The sequence below is a fragment of the Schistosoma mansoni genome, chromosome W (genome assembly GCF_000237925.1).
Source record: "Schistosoma mansoni strain Puerto Rico chromosome W, complete genome".
NCBI lineage: Eukaryota > Metazoa > Platyhelminthes > Trematoda > Strigeidida > Schistosomatidae > Schistosoma > Schistosoma mansoni.
The window spans coordinates 25,740,606-25,765,528 of record NC_031502.1 but is presented as its reverse complement, the minus strand read 5'-3'; the positions used below and the strand labels follow the sequence as shown (position 1 = coordinate 25,765,528).

General features: G+C 36.7%; 1 protein-coding gene across 1 annotated transcript in view; it reads left to right on the top strand.

The window, feature by feature from the left end:
* Positions 1 to 1,117: 1,117 nt before the first annotated feature.
* Smp_165800 (putative atp-binding cassette transporter) overlaps positions 1,118 to 24,923 on the top strand; it is a gene marked incomplete at both ends in the record, with an annotated part of 87,689 nt that continues 63,883 nt past the window's right edge. Inside the window, 9 exons of the mRNA XM_018789133.1 lie at positions 1,118 to 1,193; positions 9,835 to 10,008; positions 10,604 to 10,819; positions 15,952 to 16,022; positions 17,637 to 17,766; positions 20,025 to 20,179; positions 20,838 to 20,993; positions 23,285 to 23,495; positions 24,376 to 24,625. Coding sequence (XP_018654606.1) covers positions 1,118 to 1,193; positions 9,835 to 10,008; positions 10,604 to 10,819; positions 15,952 to 16,022; positions 17,637 to 17,766; positions 20,025 to 20,179; positions 20,838 to 20,993; positions 23,285 to 23,495; positions 24,376 to 24,625 — 1,439 coding nt within the window. The remainder of the gene's footprint in view (positions 1,194 to 9,834; positions 10,009 to 10,603; positions 10,820 to 15,951; positions 16,023 to 17,636; positions 17,767 to 20,024; positions 20,180 to 20,837; positions 20,994 to 23,284; positions 23,496 to 24,375; positions 24,626 to 24,923) is intronic.

Here is a 24,923-nt window from a genome sequence, read left to right as displayed (position 1 = left end):
CAGCTAAACCTGTTTCCACTCGACCTTAATTAACTGATGTTTTTGTTCAACGTGCCTTAAAACAGTACACACACGCTTCTGTACGTCGCGACTCCTTAAGACGACCTCCCAAAATGGTGTACGAAGAATACTTCATCATCCTTCATCGTAAACCCGAACACTATATCACCGATAAAAACGGAACTGACGATAAAGTCAACATTGACGGTCTTAAAGCCACATGTTTAGAAAGAAACCGTGATGATGTTGATCTTCCCCCTGTACACTGGAACGACACGAGTCTCACAATTACGACACCCTACCGATAACATTCACGATGAAACTTTGCTGGTACCTGACAACCCGCTCAGAAGTAATGATAATGACTTATTTACAATGGTAGTGATGAATTCATTATTGTCTCTTTCTGGATACATAAATCAGGTTTGGTTTTTTTTAATCTCAATAACTTCAGCAAACCTAACAGAGGCTGTTTCCTTTTCTGCCATCTAAGGTTTATTTGATTCCAATATTTAAGAAATTGAATTCATCTTTTACTTCATGTTTCATAGTAAAATCTATATCCTTGTGAGTTTTGTTGAAGAGATTAAGTAGGTTCATGGAGTGCTTATGATTGTTGCAGACGAAAAATGTGTCATCATATTATATTGTCTCACTAGGCACAATCAGATACTTTTTCGACCACATCATTACAAGAGTGACCACGGTGTCTAAATTCGAAATATTGCTTACCATGAGTAAAATGGTAGATCGTTAAATGCAACTATAAAACTCGCTAAGATTGCATTCGTGTCCATCTGATTATGAGATTTGCTTGACACCGTAGACTGATTCGCACTAGGTTCAAAAGGGGTTCATGCGCAAAATGTAGCACCGTGTGGATGCATAATGCAAACGAAAATTGAAAAAGTAATATGAAGACAGCGTAGCTGAACTCGAACCAAATTTAAAATTGTCTTGTTTTAACCTCTTCTATGATAACTTGCACATTGTCGAGGTGACGTAACAGTCGTTTTGTACCAATTTGACCTTTAAGTATTCAGGAATATCCACAAATGGATGATGTTACTGGATTGTTACACTAATTAAACCTACCACAACCACACTCATTGTTAATATGGCAAGTAGTAAACAGTCACAAGCATGCTTTCAGATGCTGGTCGACATTGCCGTAGAAAAACATTGGCAACGGCGTAAACTCTTCATCCGTCCTATGTTTAGGTTGAATGTAATCCCGGGTGTCACTTCAATAATAAATCACTGAGTTGTCATATGCACAGCTAAGATAGAGTCTCCGTAGTGAGCCAACGGAATGGTCGGACAATTCCAGGAAGCCAACCAAATCTGTGGCACTTATGTGTGACCAAATTTGTGCGTCATGTTCTAGGTAATGAACAAATCGCTAAAAACATCTGTCTTCTAACTTACCTTGGTAGTTCAGCACTATGTTCGAGAAGAGTATACCTGAAGATTTGCCAAGTGCCGCCAACACTACATTCACTCGGATGACCATACACCACTTTGTTAGCTAGCTCTCACAGTTTCAGCAAATTACCAGTAACAACCGGACCCAGTTATCAAGAAAGGAATTATAGTAACCCCGTCATCACTCTGAGCCTCATCCATCATTCTAGCTAGTGAAAAAATTCCACCCTCCATTTATATTCTAATTACTGTCAGCTCAACGCCATAAAAAACTTCCTTTTCTTCGGCAGACTGACAATACACAAAACTAAATGAGAGGAGCCTGTTCGTTTAGGACATCAAATCTCACATTGAGGTGTTGAGAAATGGAATTACGGCCTCTGGATGGGAATAAATTTATCATACCAACTGGTCGTAAAGAATTCTAGCTAATTCCTTTGAATTTAGTTAACTTCCCATCTACATTCCAGGAATTGATGCAAGTGATCTTACACTGATTAGTACCTCAAAAATGCTTGGTATCTATTGGCAACATTATAATCCACTTTTTGAGGATAATTATTTTGGGTGTCATTGTGTGAACTACGCTCAGAGAAACGCAGTGAATATGAAGGCCGTACACACACTCACCAGCGCTTTTTGTAAGTACACTAACCCTCAAGGATTTTGTATAGGCACATATTTCGAGGTCAGGACACCTTGAAGATTTTCTTACAGCGCGTGGTGATCAACATGATGGATTATATCTAAAAAAATTTAACGAAACTATAATTTATGGGCGATTAAATAGAATTAAGGATAGCAGGTCATGGATTTGGGCGCGAAATTCATTCGTCCATGTAGTTAAATAGCGTTTCGAGATTGTAGCTGGTGTCAGTTCTTGATGAAAACCGTTACTTTCACTCACAAATTCAAATTCTAATTTCAATCCCTCATTAATTTATGACCATCTCCTGACCTCAGTGGGTAGGTGAATACTCACGAGGTCACTTTAGCGTCGCTCAAAGGTCATCGAGGATAAAAACAGCTTATCTTATATTATCAGTCTGTTATGATTCCTCTAGCTAGTTCTTGACCTGAGTTTGTAGCTCGGAATACGAATTTAGTGTTCTTTCTATTCCGGATTTTAGCTATGGGACGTTTGTCTTCATATTAATATGAGGACCAGCATACAGTAACAGTTGTTATTGTACGTAGCTCTGTAACAGGGCTTTACATAGTTTGGTTACCTCTCTTGACTTGGTTCTAGTCGTTACCATGACAGTAATCGGATAGGTGAAACTGGTTGCGTGTAATTGGTCCCACCAACACTGTCACAAATACGGCGAGTCTAATTTGTCCCTATAAACCTAACCACACACCGAAACCTTAACGCCCCTGTGCGACTAATCAACAGTGATAAGTCGCAAAACTTCCTATTATCTCCAAAATGGATAGATCTGTAAGCTTTAAATAACAGCTGGAAGCAAAATAAGCTACCTGATGGACCTGCTGGACCATACATCACTCCAGTAAGCCTTCTCATCTTTTTGATTGTTGAAAGGTACAATACCAGCTCTTAATGAAGCGCTACAAAAATAGTATACCTACACGTCGAGATTTTACTTTCCATGGGAAAAATGAGGACGACAGTATCCCACTGTTAGTTATTCCTCACGAAATCCCATGAATACTTAAGTGATCAAAGCCAGTAACTCACATATTTGTCAAAACTTTCTTTTCCCTCAATAATTAATAACAATCACGCTTGATAATATGGTGTAAACATGCCAGCATGATTTAAAGATGTTTTGGACAGTCTACTCATCAGTAATATAAGGCTTGCCATAAATATTCATCATCCCAAGTTCTCACACCTCACAATAGAATATTGAGAGGAAATTAAACAGGCAGATAAGTTATTATAGCTTCATGGGTGGTGGAGAAAACCAAACAGGACATAGTTGTTCGAAAATAGGCAGATTCGGAGAGTAGGAAATACCAAATAATTTCGTAACTTTAGATCCAGATAGTACGTAGAAATATGACTATATCAACTAACATATCTTAAATTGCCCCATCGTTTCCCATCAGTTGAATACGTTTATCTTTTAGATGCTAACCATGGAGTTCATACATACCAGTCCGAGATAAAAGGACTTATATTTAAGTGATAGACCGATAGGAATCGTTGGACTATGTGGATTTGAAAGACAGACTCCCCCAACCGTTGCTGCTACCTTGACGTGGTGGTCGGGCTTGCCTATTGTGATGAACCAATCGAGCTATACTGGCTGGAACAATCGTTCCTCAAGGTCCTACCATGCCAGGCAGGTCGGTTGAAGAGCGGTAAGACTAAAAGCGGCAAACCCAAGGTCCGAAGGCGAAGTCGTACTGCTGACTGTACAGAGGTGTGACAGCAGTAAGGTGTTTCCTTCAGACAACCAGCATGACAGCGATGCTGCCTTCCCACAAGGATGGGTGGGGTTAGAAAAGGTCGACCCTAAAAATGCACACCTCGCCTTATGCCACGGATTTCCGTTTCCGGCGGTAAGGTCCTTTAAAGAACTGAGCTAACACAAAAACTACCCACAAGAAGGTCGTGTGTGACCGACCTCAAGCAGTTGTCCCTTGGGCACTGCGGTCACGCTCTCACGTCATTAAGACCACTCCTAACCCAATTTCCTTTTCAGGTACCTCTAGAAGAACCCTTCCACGGTGTGGGCAACCAGGAAGTGATAACTGCCCTCACACCTCTAACAGCACTCAAGACCACTGACTGAACCGTCGTCAAAGGATATTCAGGACGTGGTCTGGTTACTCCATGTCCAAAAGCTTGTGATCGACGGTTTCCTGAATAAAATACGTATACACTCGAGATATTACAGTGTAAATCCTGGTAGCCTAGGTAGAGAGACAATGCACTTCAGTATGTCAGTTTGGATAACTAGTCAGCTGTTAACCCAAGAAATAAATCATCTGCACCTTTAGTAAACTTAGAGGTTGACCAATCAGATTAGTGAGGGCTAACATCTTTGGGCTATTGCATGATAATTGATACAGCATATTTATAGCTGATCAATAAATATACAGCTTTGTTGTAGAAAAAAAAAGTACTCAGACAGTTATGAAACCAATCTTCAAAAAATTGATCACTTGCTCAAGCACTGAAATGCACTTACACTTAGATTGAGGTGCAAACATTAATAGCTGTGTTTAAAAATCTGTCGAGTCCTGTATACTATACCTAACAATCAAGTCTTAATTGTTCGGGGAGTAAGTGACCTACAGAATAATTCTCTTCGAGTGCCTGTGATCTATCATGTCAATTTAATGTCAATATTTTGCATGTAGTCGTGTCGTTTTATTACACAAAGCTATTCTGTTAGCCATTGATCTTGTGTTTGATTTAAAATTATTCGTAGGCTTACGTCAATAACAGTCTCGTGAATGGGCATCACTCGACCGCATTCTTTTATTGCACATCATCGATCGATTAAGATTCTGCTCTTCCATAAATTTCGTTTACAAAATCACAAATTGTAACCCTCAAATGCCCTGGTACGGCCGAGAGTGGAAAGAGTCAGCTCTCCCTCTCGAAATGCTCTCACATGACCACGTGCATACAACCACTACCAGGGAAGTCCTACTCACTGCCTTCATGCTACGGGGATGTTGTCAACAAAGTTGAGAGGAAGAAAAGCGAATGTCCAGAGCCTTAACCGGACCGGTGGACACGGCGAGTCCACCTAGGGGAGTTGGAAAACGCTGATTCCAAACCAATGGTGCACATGGACTCCAGCATCTTGACAGAACAAATGGCGTATGGACCTATTGTTGGTCACCGGGTACCATTGGACTGCATCTCCTAACGTTGCTCCACTGCCTTGTGGATTAGACCTTTAGGTCAAAGGCTCTGAGTGTGACCCCCTAAGAAAACCAACTACTTCGGTCTGGGCACCCGGGAAGCATTACAGCTCACACACAAATCAAGTGACTTATGTGGCACATATGTATTTGGTGCCCTCTTGTACCAATGTTTATGTGTTTAAATAATAGTAAAATATAATAATAATGGTTCTTTCAGAGAATAGGTTAGTTCTATGAAAGGGTTTTTAAACAAACATCTAGATTATTACTTATACATACATATTTGCTTACTTATAGGAGAAACCAAATGTCAACAAGACAGCTATAGTTTGTTATGGATGTACATATTACTATAAATGGTTGTTAAGCTGTAAAAAAACACCAAAATATTGTAAATTTGTTCACATGGAACCAGTTGCGTCACTAGCTCCAGGAAATATTCTAGGATGAAAAGAGTCACGAAAATTAGTGTAGTCAACAATAAAGGGTCAATTGATCGAGTTAATAGCTAATTTTATTCAGGTCTATATCAACCAAATAAACTTTTTAATTGAAATTTGATAAATAGAATATGTTGCTTATGTTCCCAACAAAGTCCACTATAGTTAAATAAAACCAGTGTATTGCAAAACGTCATTATTTTACTAGACATCACCAACAAGCTCATTTTAATTGAATCACAGTCAAGTTTTTCTCACTTGTTTTTCAGGCCATAAAATAAAAAGAAAGGATTCCCCTGTTGTTCATCGTTCGTTATCCTTTTTAAGTTTGTTTTCATGTTGGACTTCTATCTGTCCTTAACAAAAAATACTTTCTCCTGTTGTGGTGATTACTGGGAACACAAACTACCATCTATAAAAGGGAAGACTCGTAACTTTGGAAACTAAGCGTAATAACGATAATCGACTTTCAAAGAAATTACCTCATTCGCTACGAAGAATTATTGATGTTTAGAGTCTTGTTCAGGTTGAAGACTGCACCTCGTTGGATGATTCTGTCCTGAAATTATTTCAACCTTTAAGTAACATTCTATATTCGTTAAAACTCATCCAAATCTTGTTTTAAAGCTGTTGTTAATTCACAATGATTGGTGCTTGCTCTAATTTTTTTTGGGTGACAAAGAAAAATATTCTTCTTTTTTGGCGTTCGTGGTTCCAGGCTATCTTTGTAATTGTTGTTCCCTTGCTCTTAGTGAGTGTGCTTGTTTTCTTACGTGGAAGGGCAACGAGAGAGGTAGTTCTTCAGCCTTTAAATTGGTCTTCCTTTCGTGTAGACAGTGGTTTTTATTTTTCTCATAAATATATGGCATATGCTCCCAATGATACAATAAATCTCCAAATCATGAACACGGTTTACATGTATACGAATTTACAACCTTTTGGATTTAAAACGGAGGGTGAGGCTGTTGCGTTCTTTCAGAGCGACGATGTCAGATCCAAACAAACATTAGGAGCCGTGATCTTCGATCCTTTTTCCAATTTTAGTGTGACAAGTTATACTATAAGACTTCGCTCAAAAAGTGACTGGTCTACGAGAGTGTTATTCCCAATGTTTTTCAAAGGTGGCCCAAGGTCTAAGGATATTGCAGCATCTCCTCCAAACTATAAGGAGGAATTTTTAGTTTTACAATATGCTATAGATCGCTCCTTAATCAACATAAATTGCAAAGTGAATGATTCCTCCCAAAAATTGAAGGTCGTCTTACAGCGAATGCCGTTTCCTCCTTATATCAAAGATGAGTTTATAATTGTCATCCAAAAGCAACTAGCACTTATGTTGATATTGGGCTTCATTTTCCCAACACTGTATTGCACTCGACTTATCCTTATCGAAAAACAACGAGGAATAAAAGTAAGATATAATCTTATATTTTCAGTTGTAGGAAATGTTAAAGCTTCTGGGACTAGGAGAATCAACGTATTGGTTTTCCTGGCTGATTACAAACTTGTTTGTGTTTACTCTCATTAGCCTCTTTCTCAGTATTTTGCTCTGTTTCCCATTATCAGGAAATGGCCCTATTTTGGGACTATCAAATCCACTCCTTATTTTTTCGTCATTACTTTTATACGGTATCAGTATTTTTACGTTTGGATTTGCTCTTTCTACTTTATTCAACTCTGGTAAGTATACCTAGTTTTCCTTTTGATTTTTATGGTCTGAGAAGTTTCAGTTGCTGTTTTTAAAAATGCTCCTGGTCGATTAGTTGTAGAAGTAGCGTACGACGTACTTACTATTAATAAGATAGATTATACATGACTTTATATGCATTTCAAATTTTATGGTTAGACAATTTAACTTTAGTTCGCCTTGTTTTTGGATGGTGAATGAAAGATATTCAGGAACTATTTAACTCAACTCCAGTGTTTTGACTAGAAGATGGATTGGATAGATTGTTACGTCATTCTGTAAGAAGGGGCTTAGTGGTTGAATCAATCGACTTCCAATCAATATATGCCGATTTCGAACCCCATGACACCTCTTTCGATAGACATGTGGTAGCACTAGCTCTCGCACAAAATGTGTAGATGAAAGCTAGTTAAATAAGATGTACTTATTCATTGAGTTATATGAAATATTAAACGAACCGTATTTTCTGGATTTTGGTTTAATTCAACTAGGTTCTTGTAGGTGAACGTCGGTTATATTATGGAACTGCATTTATTCAAATTGCCTATGTATGATAGTTTAAAAAGAGAAATAAATAATAAGTTAAAACAAGCAAACGATGGAGAAAAATAATTAGGAAGTACGAAAATATTTAAGAATTAGGGAAGAACAAAAGGTGAATAAATCTGTACCATTATCTTAAATTTTTAGCCCTAACATCCATGTATTCCTATAATCTTCAGGAATTGCCAGTTATTTTTTCATTCATCTAAAAGTTGAAATAGATTTCCAGACAACCCTTAGATAACTACTTTCTATTTTTTGAGTACTGACTTGATATATTCGTAACATTTATTATTAGTATTGGTATTATTAATGTGCACAAATAAACATTGGTACAAGAGGGCACCAAATACATATGTGCCACACAAGTCACTTGATTTGTGTGTGAGCTGTAATGCTTCCCGGGTGCCCAGACCGAAGTAGTTGGTTTTCTTAGGGGGTCACACTCAGAGCCTTTGACCTAAAGGTCTAATCCACAAGGCAGTGGAGCAACGTTAGGAGATGCAGTCCAATGGTACCCGGTGACCAACAATAGGTCCATACGCCATTTGTTCTGTCAAGATGCTGGAGTCCATGTGCACCATTGGTTTGGAATCAGCGTTTTCCAACTCCCCTAGGTGGACTCGCCGTGTCCACCGGTCCGGTTAAGGCTCTGGACATTCGCTTTTCTTCCTCTCAACTTTGTTGACAACATCCCCGTAGCATGAAGGCAGTGAGTAGGACTTCCCTGGTAGTGGTTGTATGCACGTGGTCATGTGAGAGCATTTCGAGAGGGAGAGCTGACTCTTTCCACTCTCGGCCGTACCAGGTCATTTGGGGGCATTCGTCATATATTTAACTGTTATGCATTGTCTGATAAGCCCGACGGCAGCTGCCACTTTGACGTGGCAGCAACTCAAGGTGTGTGGGCAAAGTCGTCCTGTTGACTGTAGAGGAGTGTGACAGCAGTAAGGTGTTTCGCTCGAACAACCAAATATATATTATTCCTATTTAATGTTCATGTTATGGTTTTGAAATATTGTTGTTTGTTTTCAAGGCTTCATCAAACGACTCATATAAAAGAATTTGAGTATTAAGCTGTCACTGGTATTTTTATGAAGTTCCTGTGAATTATGAGCATCGACCTGAAGAAGGAATCACTATACTGAAGAAAGCTGTTATGTATGCTAAATGTTTAACTGACTTGTGCTTGGTATTCAAACCTCAAATCCGACGAAGCGTAGTGAGAACATAAAAGTTGGTGATTGGGATTTATTTGACCCCAAAAACAAATCAAATTGATACATGAATGCACTCCGTTATACGCTGATTTTATTCACATTTGATAATCAGTTAACAATTATCACACATAGGGTAAACACTAAGAATTACTACAAAAATCCAAACTGCGAAGTTTACACTGAGTCGATGCAAAGAATATTATCTTGAATAAACATCACACTGAGATAAATCAATGTTATACTAAACAAAATACCCTACTAAAAATAAAACAGATATTACACTGAGTAACCACCATATTGAATTAAAAGCGGGAATAATGTTGAACAAAAAACAAATACGTAACTTAGCCTATTTATCCTGTCATATCAAAAATATCCCACATAGTTCAAAATGTATCATTTTATTTGTCTGCTGATGATTACCAACGTTTTAGAAATGTCATCATGGCCAAATATGTTTTAATTTAATAATAGTTGATAGGTGTTTGAAAATACAACGGTCTGAAGATTTCACTATATAAATAAACACAAAAAAGTAATTTAATGTATCTGTGTGCTCCTGGTCAATATCATGCAACTAAGTTGTTTGAAATAAGCTTTTCAAACTATTCATTCTATATTTACTGTTTAAAATAACAAATGTCTTCCTCAATTTTTGCTTACATTATAGCTCATACTGGTGTGGCGTTGGTTTGTACAGTTCTGATTGTTATCTCATTACCTTATCCACTTTTGGAACGACATTATAATGAATTAAACTTATTCATTAAATTGTTTACGTGCTTATTACCCAGTTTAGGCATGGGTTTCTTATGCATTTTAATCGGACAATTCGAGGGCGCAGGTAATATCCTCAATTACTTAAAATAGTCGCGTTTTATTGTTCTGTTTCATTTTTGAGTTATGATCTACACTCTGAATGTTTCGTCCTTTTTGTTGACAAGGGCCGATATTCAAACCCAGTCCCGATTTTATTTTGGCCACGTTTAATGGTATTATTGCGTTTATTTACAGAGAACTACTCTAAGTACTTTCACAAAATAAATTTCTGATCGCTGTATCGTGAACCATTCGTTTCACACATCTAGTAGTGCACAGTAACGTCCCCGATTCGTAATTTTATCATATAATCAGGGTTATAATTATGTTCAACATTCATTTCTCGGAATACACTTTTTGTTCTGAGCTGTGATCAAAGGCATCTGAGATGTACACCCTGTGAACTTTTCATTGTTTCAAGATGGAAGCATTAATTGACCATTGTTACCTGTTTTCAACTGACACCATGAAATGTACAAGACCCGGATGCTGGTTTATCATAACGGTTTTACTGGATGAAAACTATTTTAGTAATGAGTTCCAGTTATTTTTTTATAAGACCCTTTTTATTTCAACGAATTGTTAAACTGCAGATATCGCTTATTACTGTTTCATTGTAGGTTTGGGTGTACAATTCTCATCTTATTTCAAACCAGCTTCTCCAGATGACAATCTATCTATTCATCTCCTCTGCTCAATGTTTATTTTTGATTCTATTGTATTTCTGATACTTACTCACTATATAAGTGCTGTTTGGCCTGGAAAATACGGTATTCCTAAACCATGGTACTTCCCATTTCTCGTAAGCCTTATTTGTCGCTATAAACAATTTTGCTGTCCTGAATAACATCAAACTAACCACTCATATTTTTTCATTCACTTTATTTACAATTGTTAATATGTAGGTTATTATGATGAATTTGAAGGTATCCTACAGCTGTGATATTATCGTTAGTAGTATTGGGCCACAAGCCACACTTATATTTGAATTATGTCGTGAAAAATCACTATTGTTTAATTCAAACATAATTAAATTTCATGGAAGATTTTAGGTGACTTCCATTACTTTAAAAGCGTTGCTAAAGCTGTAATGAATTGGTCAACTGATTTAATCAGTGCAAAAATTAGGGGCAAACTCAGATCGGTTCACACTCCCATACTTTTAAATTATCTGATTAAACGAAACTGTTAGATATAATAAGTAAAGTAAAAACAAACCAGTATACAGAATAGGGTGATGTTCATTATTTAGAGATAGATAATTAAATGACGCATTTAAACCATGCTACCGAAGTTTCATTTTCACTTCCGTAGCCTTCTGAAGAAATCTAGTCAAAGACTTTTAATTCCCAACAATATACAATCCTGTTATCTAAAACCTAATGCTCGACGTTGGACTTATCAACTTGCAAACCTCATATCTCTATCAGGAACCGAGACCATCTTGTTGATGATTGAATCCCTCCAGCTTTCAAAAATTCTTCCATCCTCACGACTAACCGTTCTCATTTATCTGTATCACCACGCTCCACCGATGCTAATGATTTGAGTTCACGAAATGTTATTCCTGGTCTCCTGAAACCATGCTCTGCACTACATGTTGGGGCTTTTGATCCTCGAACCTTGTGTCAGACAGGAAGACAGGCTTCTTTAATTAGGACTCTAGAATTTTGCACCATCACTAAATGTTGCGTCTCCGAAACGTGCATTCAAGATTCAACTACGGTCACTCATCTAACTTCACCTTTTCAATCTAAAGAACCGCCCCCTCTCGCTACTTCCTGCGTTCTCGCTGATATAGGTATAGCATTAGGTTATAAAGTAGAACAGGCTCTGTTAGACGAGACCAATAGATAGTCGCTTGTGCGCTGTTTAACTAAACAGGCCAGTAAGAACTTGGAAAGATAAAGACATACGCCATTGGCTTTTTATTGTCTCTATCCACGCTCCCACTGATTGTAAGGCGAATAAAGTAAAATATGAATTTCATGGGAAGCTATCCATTCTCCTTCAAAAAGCTAAACACTCTGATATAGTAACAGTAGTAGGTGATTTTAATGCTCAACTAAGTAAAATAAACCGAACTGAACCGCACTTGGGTGGATCTTATGGTGTTTCGGCTCAGCGAACAGATAATGGCAACCGTCTGTTGCAATTATGCTCAGATATCCGTTTGTTTCTGGCAAACACCAACTTTAAACCTAAGGCGAAATATCGTCTGATATGGTGACCTCCACAATAGACTCATTGATGGACTCAAATAAGTCGTATTGCCATTAGCCGTCGTTGGAGGGGTTCGATAGATGAATTCCCCTTATTCTGGAGCACATGTTTAGACTCAGACCACTCTCTAGTTCGAGCACGGATTTGTCTGCGTCTTACTGGACTCAGAAAAGGCACAGCAAACAAACCCTTTGGGGTTCAACTAAATGATGAAAAAGTTAAGAGTATATTTCAGGAACAACTAGAGAAGAAATTAGTCAACCATGAAAGTGTTATCCACCCCGAGGTAGCTTGTCATGATATTTAAAAAGCCGTAGAAACAGCAGTGATGTCTACTGGTAACTTAGACCAAAATGTTAGGAAAAGTCAGTGGATTTCAGTGGTGTCTACAGAACTAATAGATGCTCAGAAAATCATCTCATCGGACTCTGGGACATGTGAGGAGCAGAAACAGCCTAAACGCAGGCTGATAAAAAGCCTACGTAGTAATCGTGAGCAGTAGTGGGCAGCAAATGCACAAAAAATGGAAAAGACAGTAGCGCTAGGTAACAGTAAACAACTGTGCAGAATTACCAAAGAAACGAGTATTAAAAATACGGCTTTTAGTGAAACTATCTCGGAAAAAAATGGGACTACCAATCCAGGAGACTGAACCGATGGGCAGAACATTTTTGGAAACAGTTCGAATGGCCTCCAACCACACTAAAGTTACTCACTATCTCCAAGAAACATGATTGGAAAACTGATGCAAGTTCTCCAACTCTTAGTGAGGTCGAAAAGATTAAGTTTTATTTTATTTATTTTTATTTGAAAACATAAATATTGATACAAGGGGGCATCAAATATATATGCACCACACAATAATATTGTCATTTCAATTAATTGTGTGAGGGCTATGATACTGCCAGGGTGCCCAAACCGAAGTAGTTGGTTTTCTTAGGGGGTCACACTCAGAGCCTTTGACCTAAAGGTCTAATCCACAAGGCAGTGGAGCAACGTTAGGAGATGCAGTCCAATGGTACCCGGTGACCAACAATAGGTCCATACGCCATTTGTTCTGTCAAGATGCTGGAGTCCATGTGCACCATTGGTTTGGAATCAGCGTTTTCCAACTCCCCTAGGTGGACTCGCCGTGTCCACCGGTCCGGTTAAGGCTCTGGACATTCGCTTTTCTTCCTCTCAACTTTGTTGACAACATCCCCGTAGCATGAAGGCAGTGAGTAGGACTTCCCTGGTAGTGGTTGTATGCACGTGGTCATGTGAGAGCATTTCGAGAGGGAGAGCTGACTCTTTCCACTCTTGGCCGTACCAGGACATTTGGGGTTGAATAATCTGAAACGAGGTAGAAAAGCAGGGCCTGATAGACTAGCCCCTGAAAATTTTCGGAATGGTGGTCCAGTTAGATTAACTGAAATCCTAGCTAGAATTTGGGAACTGGACGTAATCACTTCTGACTGGTCTCGATCTCTGATCGTTTCAGTTTATAAGAAAAGGCAAAATTCCTCTTGTAACAATCACAGAGGAATTAGTTTAACTAATATATTGTCTAAAATATTAGCCTCAATAATACTTTGACAACTAACTAGGACTCGTAAAGAGACGACCCGCGAAAACCATGCTGGTTTCAGATATGGATGTGGATGTACGGACCAAATATTCACCTTGCTGCAGATTCTGGAACATAGATATACATCTTGACGTCCGACTATAGTTGGATTCTTTGACCTTAAGATGGCGTTCGACTCGATTAGTAATGAGGTTCTATGGCAGCATCTGTCATTGAAAGGTGTAACAAAGTACATTAAACTTGTACAGGCTCTCTACTCGGACACTTTTGGCCGAGTTAGAGCTTATGGTGAACTGTCGTCAGTATTGGTTATTTGGTTTGGTGTTCGTCAGAGTTTTCCGTTGTCTTCAGTTTTATTTAACTTTGTTATAAACATTCCCATAGATAACACACTCATCCTCTGACTTTTCATGGAGTCGGTTCACCAGGATATTCACTTGTTGACTTGAAATACGCAAATAATTCTATTTGGTGAAAACGCTGACAAAATACGGTCTTCTGACCATCTTAAACAATAGCCCAAGCATGTTTGGGATGCGGTTCTCTCTCCCCAAATGTACAATGTTCTTTCAGGATTAGGTTGCATCAACGCCTGAATTAATGGTAGGGAGTGAAATAATTGAACGGATCGACCGTTTCATTTATCCTGAGAGTCTCATCAGTACTGATAATCTGGTGTTTGACGAAATCTCGGCACGAATTCAGAAGGCTCGATTGACTTTTTTCGACTTGCATCACCTGTTGAGTAGGCGAAATGTCCGTCTTCTGACCAAAGGAACGAAATTACTGCACAGCAGTTCTCTCCGTTCTACTTTACGGTTGTGAAACATGGTCATTAATAGTGGAGGATATTCTTATGTCACTGGTATTCAATCATAGGTGTCTTCAAAGCATTGCTCATGGATTTTGGGACCACGGAGTAAGCAATGCCTGGGTTAGGAAACGGATACTAGGTAAGAATGGCAACTCGATTGATACGGTAGTAAATCTTCATCAACTGAGGTGATTAGGACGTGTTACGTATGCCGACTCAAATCGTATCTTTGGTACTTAATCTTTCCCATTACCACTGATACCGTTACTACCTCTAATATTCTGGGATTCGACCTTGCGGTTTCATCTGTGTTAATAGGGTATGGCAACTTGAATCGATGTACATACGTACAAGTTTTACGCTGTGACTGAATTGGTTCAAAAGTATGGTTGTTATTTCCTTGTTTTGTCTGTTGATTAATCTGTGCTTAGTATACAGGGAGAAAGAAAGTTGTGTTGTTCTAGTTTACGGCCTTGATTCGGTAGGTTACCTAGTACAACCTTGCAAATGAGTATCTTTTAAGGCAGACAGAAAAAAATATCCGACCATCGTGTTATGACTCGATAAGTTGGTAAGCGGAGAGAAAACGACTTAGTTGGTACCGTATGTCCGGTTTATTCTTGATTCGATCAACTCATAATACACATATGACCAACAGGACCATTACGCACAAAGGAACGACAACCATATCCAAACTAGAACATTAGAATAGGCAAAATGGAATTCAAAGGTTACGTTCAGATTACAGTGATTTCTGAATAGAAAGAAATATGACAATAATTTATACATTAAACGAAAGTTAATGATTCATAGAATAAAGCAAGTACAAAACAGTATTAGTAGTTTACATATTTCCAATTAAGCGAGACAATGTGCAAATGAGCAACTTGTTTGCCACTGCTTTTTTATCCGTCTCTTTACAATGAAAGCATTGGATAGAAAATCCGAGAGCCAACGAGTACATTTCCCTGAGTAGTGCGTTTATCAAAATGGAACAGTTATGCAGTGTTCTATTGTTTCCAATGATTTCTCACTATAGTAGCTAGTGCGAACAGTTTTGATTGTTTGCTATATTGTTTGTGCAATGTTTTTTCAGTGTTTATATAGGCGTAAACTAACTTTCGAAGTCCTGCTTGATGACCTAAAACCTAATGAGCTGACAAGAAATGTAGAAGAAACAACAGGATCGCTCTCTTTAACAAATACTGCTGGTAGGAATCAAGAGTTCCAAACAAGCCAACAAACAAGCACTAATAATACCGATTTTGTCGCATCAGATCCATTTCCAGAGAAAAACGAACCTTTACTTGAGTATAATGATGATGGGGACGACACACTCGAACAACCATCTGCATCAAGTCCAGACACCTATGAATATTTCGAAAGCGAACCTATTGGTTTACAAGTTGGGATTTCAATTGATCACTTATGTAAAGTAATTATAGTACTGTCATAATCATAGATTAATATGCAACACTTACTCAGTATTCTGCACATTACTTTCAGCTATGATGTTATGATATGTCCACAACTTACTTGCCGATACCTATGGCTCTTGCTCTACTCGGCAAAGTAAAGCCCATTTGGATTTTTACTGTGCTCTTGTATTATAGGCTTGGCTAATCTAGGTAGGTCTTGAGGCCACACGGGAGTGAGAAATAAAGGTGCAGCAGACTGTTGCTCTCGGACAAATTATTCATGCAGTTGAGTTTATCGTCAACACATAACACGTCCCGTGTCGGTTTCTGCCGTGTTTCCAAGCCCTGTTTGGGCTTGATTCTGATTTCGATAAATTGGTTGTCTTTATTTGTTTAATCATATATCCCCTCGTGCATAAAACGATTTGACGTGTGGAACATAACACGACTATCACTTATGGTATGTGTATTGACATACAAACAGCTCGGGGGCTATCTTAATGAGCTATGGTTTACATATTATGTACCAGATATCCAAGGTGTTATTTTCGTCACGTCAACTAAAATAATATTTTCAAAATAAATAAACTACTCACTAAACAGTTTGGAAATGACTGTAAAGCAGAGATGGTTGCTGGTTGGCATTGGGATCGAGAGCGCACATTTTGTCCTATCCGGGATCCGTCAGCTAAATGTACTTTCACCTCAAAATTAATGTTCACTCTATAACTCGAACCCAGTATTGTTCACTTCAAACGCCAGTGAGTTGTCCGGATAGCTACTGGCTTGTATAATCAGATGAGGTCTAATTCATTTGTATTGGTTGTTTGAATCTTCCTATTGATGTTAAGAACTGCAATTGACCAGTTTTGGGGATTCAGGTATACCCAGTTGACGAGTTCCAAATAGGACTAAACGCGCATCGTGGATTCCATTGCTAGCTACCATCCACCTCTGCTTATAATGCTTGTGACGTAAAACAATATCGAGGCAATCCGCATGGGATGCATATACGCCAAAAAGTGACCGACTGATTCCAGTTTTAAACATCTATGAAAACATCCAAACTTCCAATGAAAATGAACCAGTTTGAAAATGGTTTTCACCATGGTCTCAATTCAGTTCACAAAGGATTGGAAACTGGAACTAATGAACAGTTGCTTCGTCGTAGTTTGGGTCTCATCAGTAATTCTACTTGAAAACTAGAACAGTGATAAGACAATCGCATAAATACTTGACCTTCAAAGGACCAAGCACCACTCCATCTATCTAGGCTTAGCATTCATAGCTCTCGTTCAATAAATCAATATGCCTTATAAACTAGTAAACCAAGTTGTTTGTGATAACGGCTGAGTTTCATTTAGAAGTAGGTTTTATTAGGCTAACATTCTGACGTGAATGAATCTAGACTCACATGCTATTGAAATTATTTCTATCATTATCATTAATTTATTATCGTTTATTTTGTCATCCAGTCTTCCTCTGGCTGCTTCTTATTTTATGCACACCAAAATCATCCCTTCATTCATACGTTTACATCCATTTACTTCTCTTCACCCATGATTATTATTTAGTTCTTCGGAATTTATTCTTTTTCTGTGAAAATTGATCAGTGAATCGTTTCTCCATAGGTCTATTCCAACAAACAATCTACGGTTGTTGCTGTGTCTGATTTAACAATGAACATTTATGAAGGCCAAATAACTGTACTTCTAGGGCATAATGGGGCTGGTAAAACTACGACTCTATCCATACTAACCGGTAAATGATTATGGTATAGTTTTCTATTATATTCTGAACCGTTTGTCATTAACTTCATAATCCTCGCTAATCACAAGTAATTATCTCATTTCTGATGCTTCGTAAATTATTCTCACTAGTAATCATTTTTGAGTTATTGAATATTTTCTAAGTGAACTACTAATTGATTCAGATTACGTAAAAAAAGAGAGGCTATCGACCGACCAAACTTCATGATTTGTTGTTGTGAAAATATAAGAATTCCGTGTTCGTAATTTATACTTCCCAACACAAAATCTTACCCCTTTCATTTCTTATCAAGATTCTCCAGATGGTTAATTGTACGTAAAAGTCATCCATTGAGTTTTAAAGTCGTATTTTACACACTCCCAACTGCAAATTAGTACACTGAATAAAATGAAAATGATGCGAAAGAAGTCATAGCATGCGCACTGTTGATCTGGCGATGAATTGATGTGCAACGAATAAACTACGAAAATAGGTTATTTTTTGATAAAGTGAATATTTTGTGACAGGCCAACCTAATGATGCGATTATTACCTGAAAGATTAAGGAAATTACATATGTTGGATATGTGACTCCTATGTTTCACATACAGTTTATATTTAAACAGGAAGATTACTGGTCTCGCTAGATTTATGTCAATCTGCCTGGACATAAACAGATTTGGCCATTAGGCGAATAGTGAATGAATGACATGTATGTATTTACAAATAGGACACTGAACAAAAGTGCGTTATGCTTACTAAAATGGTATATCAACACCAGCAATAAATATCAGTTCCCCAGTTATTTATTTGTTTTAGTGCAAATTATTTTTAGAAATGCTTTTAAGGTGAATAATTCACACTCTATATACTACCAACTAGAAGTTTAAGTGTTTGGATATCATAGATAAAGTTCCCTTGGTCTAGTTCATGTTTAATTTCAAAAAGGGTGATATCCCCTTTAGTGTCCGAACCTGTGTTTTTATACCTTACAACTACAAAATGTATCTTCGGGCTGCTCGAGTATTAGCTTATGTCATCAAGGGTACAGTTATAGTGCAGGTTCTTATCAGTTAGCAAACAACTCATTTTCCTACCTCTCAGTGATCATAGTTTATTATTTATTGCCCGTTAGCCATTTCTCGTAAGTTTTCCAAGTACAATCAATCACAGATAAGAGTAAAATCACATTCACTAGCTACTCTTTCACACCTCTATATGGTCAGTTTTAAGTCCATTGTGGATGGCATTCCACTATATAGTTTAGAGATATTATAATATGTCTTCTTACACTACTAATATTTGCTGAAGGACTATTCTAATCTGTTCCTGGAGATAAATTAGCCTTCAAATTTCGTCACTACTACTAACTACAAAATGATCAGGTGAATAGAGCAGTGAAAGAATAATGGAAATTGTAGTCACTTAATTGATGCTTTATGAGACATTTTCAAATTTTGAACCATGTAGGTAGATATTTTATGAAACACCTGACGTTTGTATCCTTCAAACAAATGTATCTGATATTAGTTATCTTAGTATAACGCGTAAGTGTAGACTACCTGGTTCGGGTCCGTGCAGTAATCCTTATCAATCGTTGAAGATGCTATCCGACATGCCTCGAAACTGATCGTAGTGGAACAGATACATTCATTCCTCATCTTCCCCTTATTATTTCGTACTTCTATTGTATTGTTTTATTCCTTCTTTTCGAACTACTACACTATTATTTCAAATCCTTTGATGTTTAACTTGTTAATTTCATCTCTCTGTTCTATGGTGTTGTAACTTGGTTATACGTTGACTATTACTGACCATCTGCAACCTCTCAAGCACTAAATGGTTTATAACTATTCGCTATTAAACGCTCATAACTTCTCACCAACTGTAAAATAATATATTAAAGAGGAAGGATGTATTTGTAAAAAATATAATTTCCATAAGTACGGAGCGAATCACTTGAGGGTGTTACTTGTAAAGTGGTTCATTGCACTATGAGTAATTCGTATGTTATCACACAGCACAACGTTTTCTCTGTGATTAAGTTTAAGAATATTGTGTGCCTATTCTATTCCCTCATTCTACCTTAGGTGTTTGTATGCATGGCTTACAAGCCGTTTATCAACCTGTCATGAAAACTTTTTATGTTTAAAAATTTGTTAATTTATATTTGGACAGTGATTGTGATTGTATAGGTTTTATCGACTAACAGCTTAAACAGATATTTAGATAAATGCTTTTTTAATTTTAATTGTGTTGTATATCATACAGGTTTGTATCCACCCACTTCTGGTACAGCTTGTATATATGGTCATGATATTCGTAATGATATAGAAGGTATTCATGAAAATCTTGGTTTTTGTTCACAACACGACGTTTTATATGATACATTAACTGTTGAAGAACATCTTTATCTATCTGCTCACGTAAGCATTTTTATTCGAATAAAAGTACCTACCACTGTGATATTTTTCTCCCTATACTTCGATATTTTGTTGTTCTTGGAGTTGTAGATATCAATAATACTTTTGGTCCACCTGTTTTCTGATCACATTTTCATTATTTTAACTAATTTTCAATCAAAACTTAGTTGTCTGGCGTATGTTTCGATTTTTACTGCATTTCTGTTACATCGATAATTTGATGTTGCTACTGGTTTATCAACCATCTGTACATTGTCAGTTTCCATGTATAAAACCTCACAGTTTTGATCCATAGTGTTAGAGGGAGATTCAAATGCTGTTAATCTTGTAGTGTTGTTCTTGGATAATCAGATGATAATGACATCATATATATATATATCGTTAATATTAATCAAATTTCACTTGACAGAAGGCTGAATAGTCTTTTAAAAAGTGTCTGTTATCCAACCAAAACAATGTGAATTAACATTTTATTCAAATAAAGCTACATAAATCCGGCAAATCCATTTTTCCCCGGGATTGTCAACAAAGCTCACAAGTTGACGTTTATAGGCTCAGTGACTATAGCTGCTTTCTCTATACTGTAGGCAGTGAAACAGTGAGTTTTATTTCATTAATGTTTCTATCGATTTTATTTGTTCTTTTTTAATTCCCCTTATAGCTCAGAGGCTGTGATAATTCCACTATTGAACAGCAAGTGGAAAGAACTTTGAGAAAGATTTATTTGCATGACAAAAAAAAAGAGTACACAAAAACATTGTCTGGTGGAATGAAACGGAGATTATCAATTGGAATGGCCCTAATAGGTGATTCTAAAGTAAGTAGTATACAATTTGTTATTTCAAGTTATTTTTCTGAGAACGAATTACATATTAAAAACAGTACTTTACGAGATTTTATGTCATAATAAACATAGTAAATTCGTTCTCCATATTTTCTATATCGTCGACTAAATAAAATGTGAACCGTTGGATCTTAAGCTCAATATTCCAAAAATTGGGAGTTTCCAACAAAACCTGGATTTCATTGATTCGGTTCGTGAGTATACACTAATGATGAGTCCCGTATTAGGACAAACCAGCAGACGACTACTATTCACAGATTGAAACAATCTCCATCAAACAGATCATTAGTAAACGGTTCATCACCTAAACATATTTGGATTTTTTTTCATCATAATATTTATTTATTCTTGAGTATTCGACCAATGATAGTACACGACATATAATGTTGAATAATGTATGGCTAGAAAATACTAGTTTTATCGCTTCACCCTCAAAACATATGGATAAGGGAAAATAGTTCATCGATGTATTAACTCACTGGCCATTTGAAATTCAATCAACTGTATAACTAGTTTCTCAAAACAGTTTGTCATAATTAATCGAAAATTAGAGGTTCATTATTATTATTATTATTCACTTTGTCCAGTGTATGATACAAAAAAATTATCTAGTGAGAAAATGTGAAGAATCAATTTATCTTCTGTAATCCGGTTTTGTCAAACAGGTTTTCTGAAATATTCCGGTCAAGGTGGAAATAAAACTGCCTCAGGTATATTTCTAACTTGTATCCCTAGTAATTATTAGCTATTATAGTAATAGTAAACATTCTTATTTCTATAGCAATAAGGAACAAGTGTTGGAATATTATAGTTCATCGTTTTACTGTTGGTCTAAATGATCACATATATGGGACGTTAATTTACCTTAGACGAGTATCTACACTAGATTCCCTCCCAGTGTCTATTCTACAGGACTTCAACACAACTCAGACCAAGAACACGTGATCAGCCTGACTAGAACGTTAATATATTTCCACACCCGAATCCGACACAATCCAACAACAAAGAATAGTTTATCAATAATAACAAGTAATAAGGATAGGGGAATATATAACACCTGTCACACTGTCTACATGTCTGACTAAGCAAAACAACCAATCATTCTCGCCCACACATCACTTCCCTCATCACCTAACCATGTATATACCTTCCAAAATCCAAGTTATTAAATACTTTTGGCCATGTTAGGTTCTGAGGGCTTTCATTGTCATTCTGGACAAAGTCATCATCTTTACTATAGAACCTAGCCCTAAAAAATATTTCACAAGTATTAAATTAGTCCATTTTGATGACCTTGCTTGCTAAAAATTCATTGTGGCTTTGATATCTGTTATAGCGTATGGTCTCGTAATATATATGAACGTGCAATTAGAGAGGAGTGGATTTTACTGATCGGCGCAATGATGATACTTGAAATCGTACGGGCAGTCTTGAGTGCTATTCGGTCCTTCCTATCTGCCTAGCCCAGCCAGTTGAGTGCAGAACACAAATAACAGCCTCGGCAATATGAATCATTATTTACAAACACACCGGGTTTTTATACAAACCAAAGTAATCAATAAACTGATTATAACTCAAGAATCGTATGATAATAAATCAAAGATCAAAATAAAGCTAATGATAAGAGAAACACGAATATGAATAGTTTAGTTACGTAACAATTGTACAAAAGGAAATAGGTATAATACATTGGTCGATAAATAGTCCTTAGAGTTACCATTCATAATTCACCAGGGGATATAACAATATCCTTATTGAAAAACACTTCAACCATTGTAACGATATACGATCGACTCATTTTATCATTACAAACCATCAGTGTTATTCGACTCCCCCATTACATCTTACCTTAGCCTTTGATAGCAATCTGGAAATGGTTCTATGGGAATTCCATGGGAGTGGTCATGTTTATCTGCCATCTGATGAGAGACTTCTTAAATTTGAGTATGTGTATGATTATCTTCTCATTGTTGAATACCAAAAAGGCTACTGAAGCATTTCTTGGTGCTTCGTTGCATTAATTTTTTGTGTTGTAGTAACCATAACTGTTAGTAGATTTTTTATTCACTAATACATTATTAATATTTTACGTTATTTCCTTAAAATATGTCTCTTCAAATCAAAACACTATGAGATTAAGTCTTTGCGTGTAAAATATCAATCCTTTTAAAAGTAATTCTTATCAGCACTACATAAAAAGTTGACCAGTTCTTGATTTTACCATATGATTAGTCATAGCCATTGCTAATTATGTTGCTTTTTAGGTTCTTATATTAGACGAACCTACCTCAGGATTGGATCCTGAAGCACGCCGTCAAGTGTGGGATATACTACAAGCTGAGCGTCAAGAGAAAACAATCCTAGTTACTACACACTACATGGATGAAGCTGACCATTTGGGTGACCGTATCGCAATCATGTCTGGCGGTGAACTCAAGTGTTGTGGATCACCATTGTTCTTGAAAGCAAAATACGGTATATTAGATCACACTGCCATTCCTTTTAAACTTTCTTTTTTATGGTAAAAACTATCACCCCGAGGTGTTGAGAACAGTCAGTCAATATATTCATCCTAAATAATCAAATTTAGCTGTAAGAATTCACTAATTATATCGTTTGTTGTAAAAGCATCTGAAAATTCACTTTCTAAGTTCTATCACGAATCCTTCAACAACTCCAACACTTATGGCAATAAATAATGAGTAGTGTTATATCGCCAAATAATTGACGTCTAAATTATTAGCTCAATGCAGGACAACCTTGTTGGTTCGTACTTCGGAGCGGCTTGCATTGGAACCTAAAAATAGGTTCCTGATGGCAGACAATTCTTTTCAAGACTATAAGTAGAATGCAAAACATATTTCTTACACTTACTAGTCTCACTCAATACATTTTTTGTCCACGGTTCATTAGTGTTTGATAAAACTATGGATTTACCAGGTGATTTATCAAAACTTGTGGCATCGCCGTAACATTTCAAGTCCATTTACCCATGATTTTTAAATTAATAACTTTTTAACTGTGACTTTTATTGTATAGAAGTTATTTTTTCAGCCTGTCAATTTATTTTTCTTTGTTTCATATATTTTTACCTTAATAATCGAAATACTCGGCTTTTAGTCAATAAATTTCAGTTTTTTTTACCTCGTAAAGCTTACATCGGTCTAAACAACTATTGAGTATCAGTAGCCCTCACATGAAAAAGCGTGGTTGAGACCTGAGTACATAAACCTGTATGGGATAAACATATTAAAAACCAAGTATTACGAAACAAAAGTAAACTACACTACCACTTTATAGTAAGCATCCCGATAGTGATAGATATTTATTTACTTTGAATTCTATCTCTTTTCAGGTGCCGGTTACTTACTGTCTATCGTTAAACAATCCAGTTGTTCATCTGAATATGTATTAAAACAAGTTAAACATCACATCCCTAATGCATTTACACGCAGCGATTATGGTGAAGAAATTCGCATACTACTACCACTAGAATCAATTGATAAATTTGGAAATTTATTCGAGGATCTGGAGTCAAATAAAATTAGTTTGGGCATTTCAAGTTTTGGTGTATCTGTCACAACAATGGAAGAAGTATTCTTTCAGTATGTGGTTTTACTTGTATCTTATTGTTACTGTTTCTAACATTGACAACCATTCCCAATAATAAGAAACAAATAAATTCCTTGTTAACCTGAACTATTATAATTGTTATTATGTATGACCACCGAGAACCGAATAGAATCTACAATTCATCTGGTATGAGAAACAAGAATATTTATGCTTATCTCTGATCATAGCTAAATCTACCTGTTTTTCGATTTGCTTCAATGTGCATATGTCGAATTCACAATACTAAACCTATACATTTGGTCCCGAATTAGTAGGATTACAGACTTCATG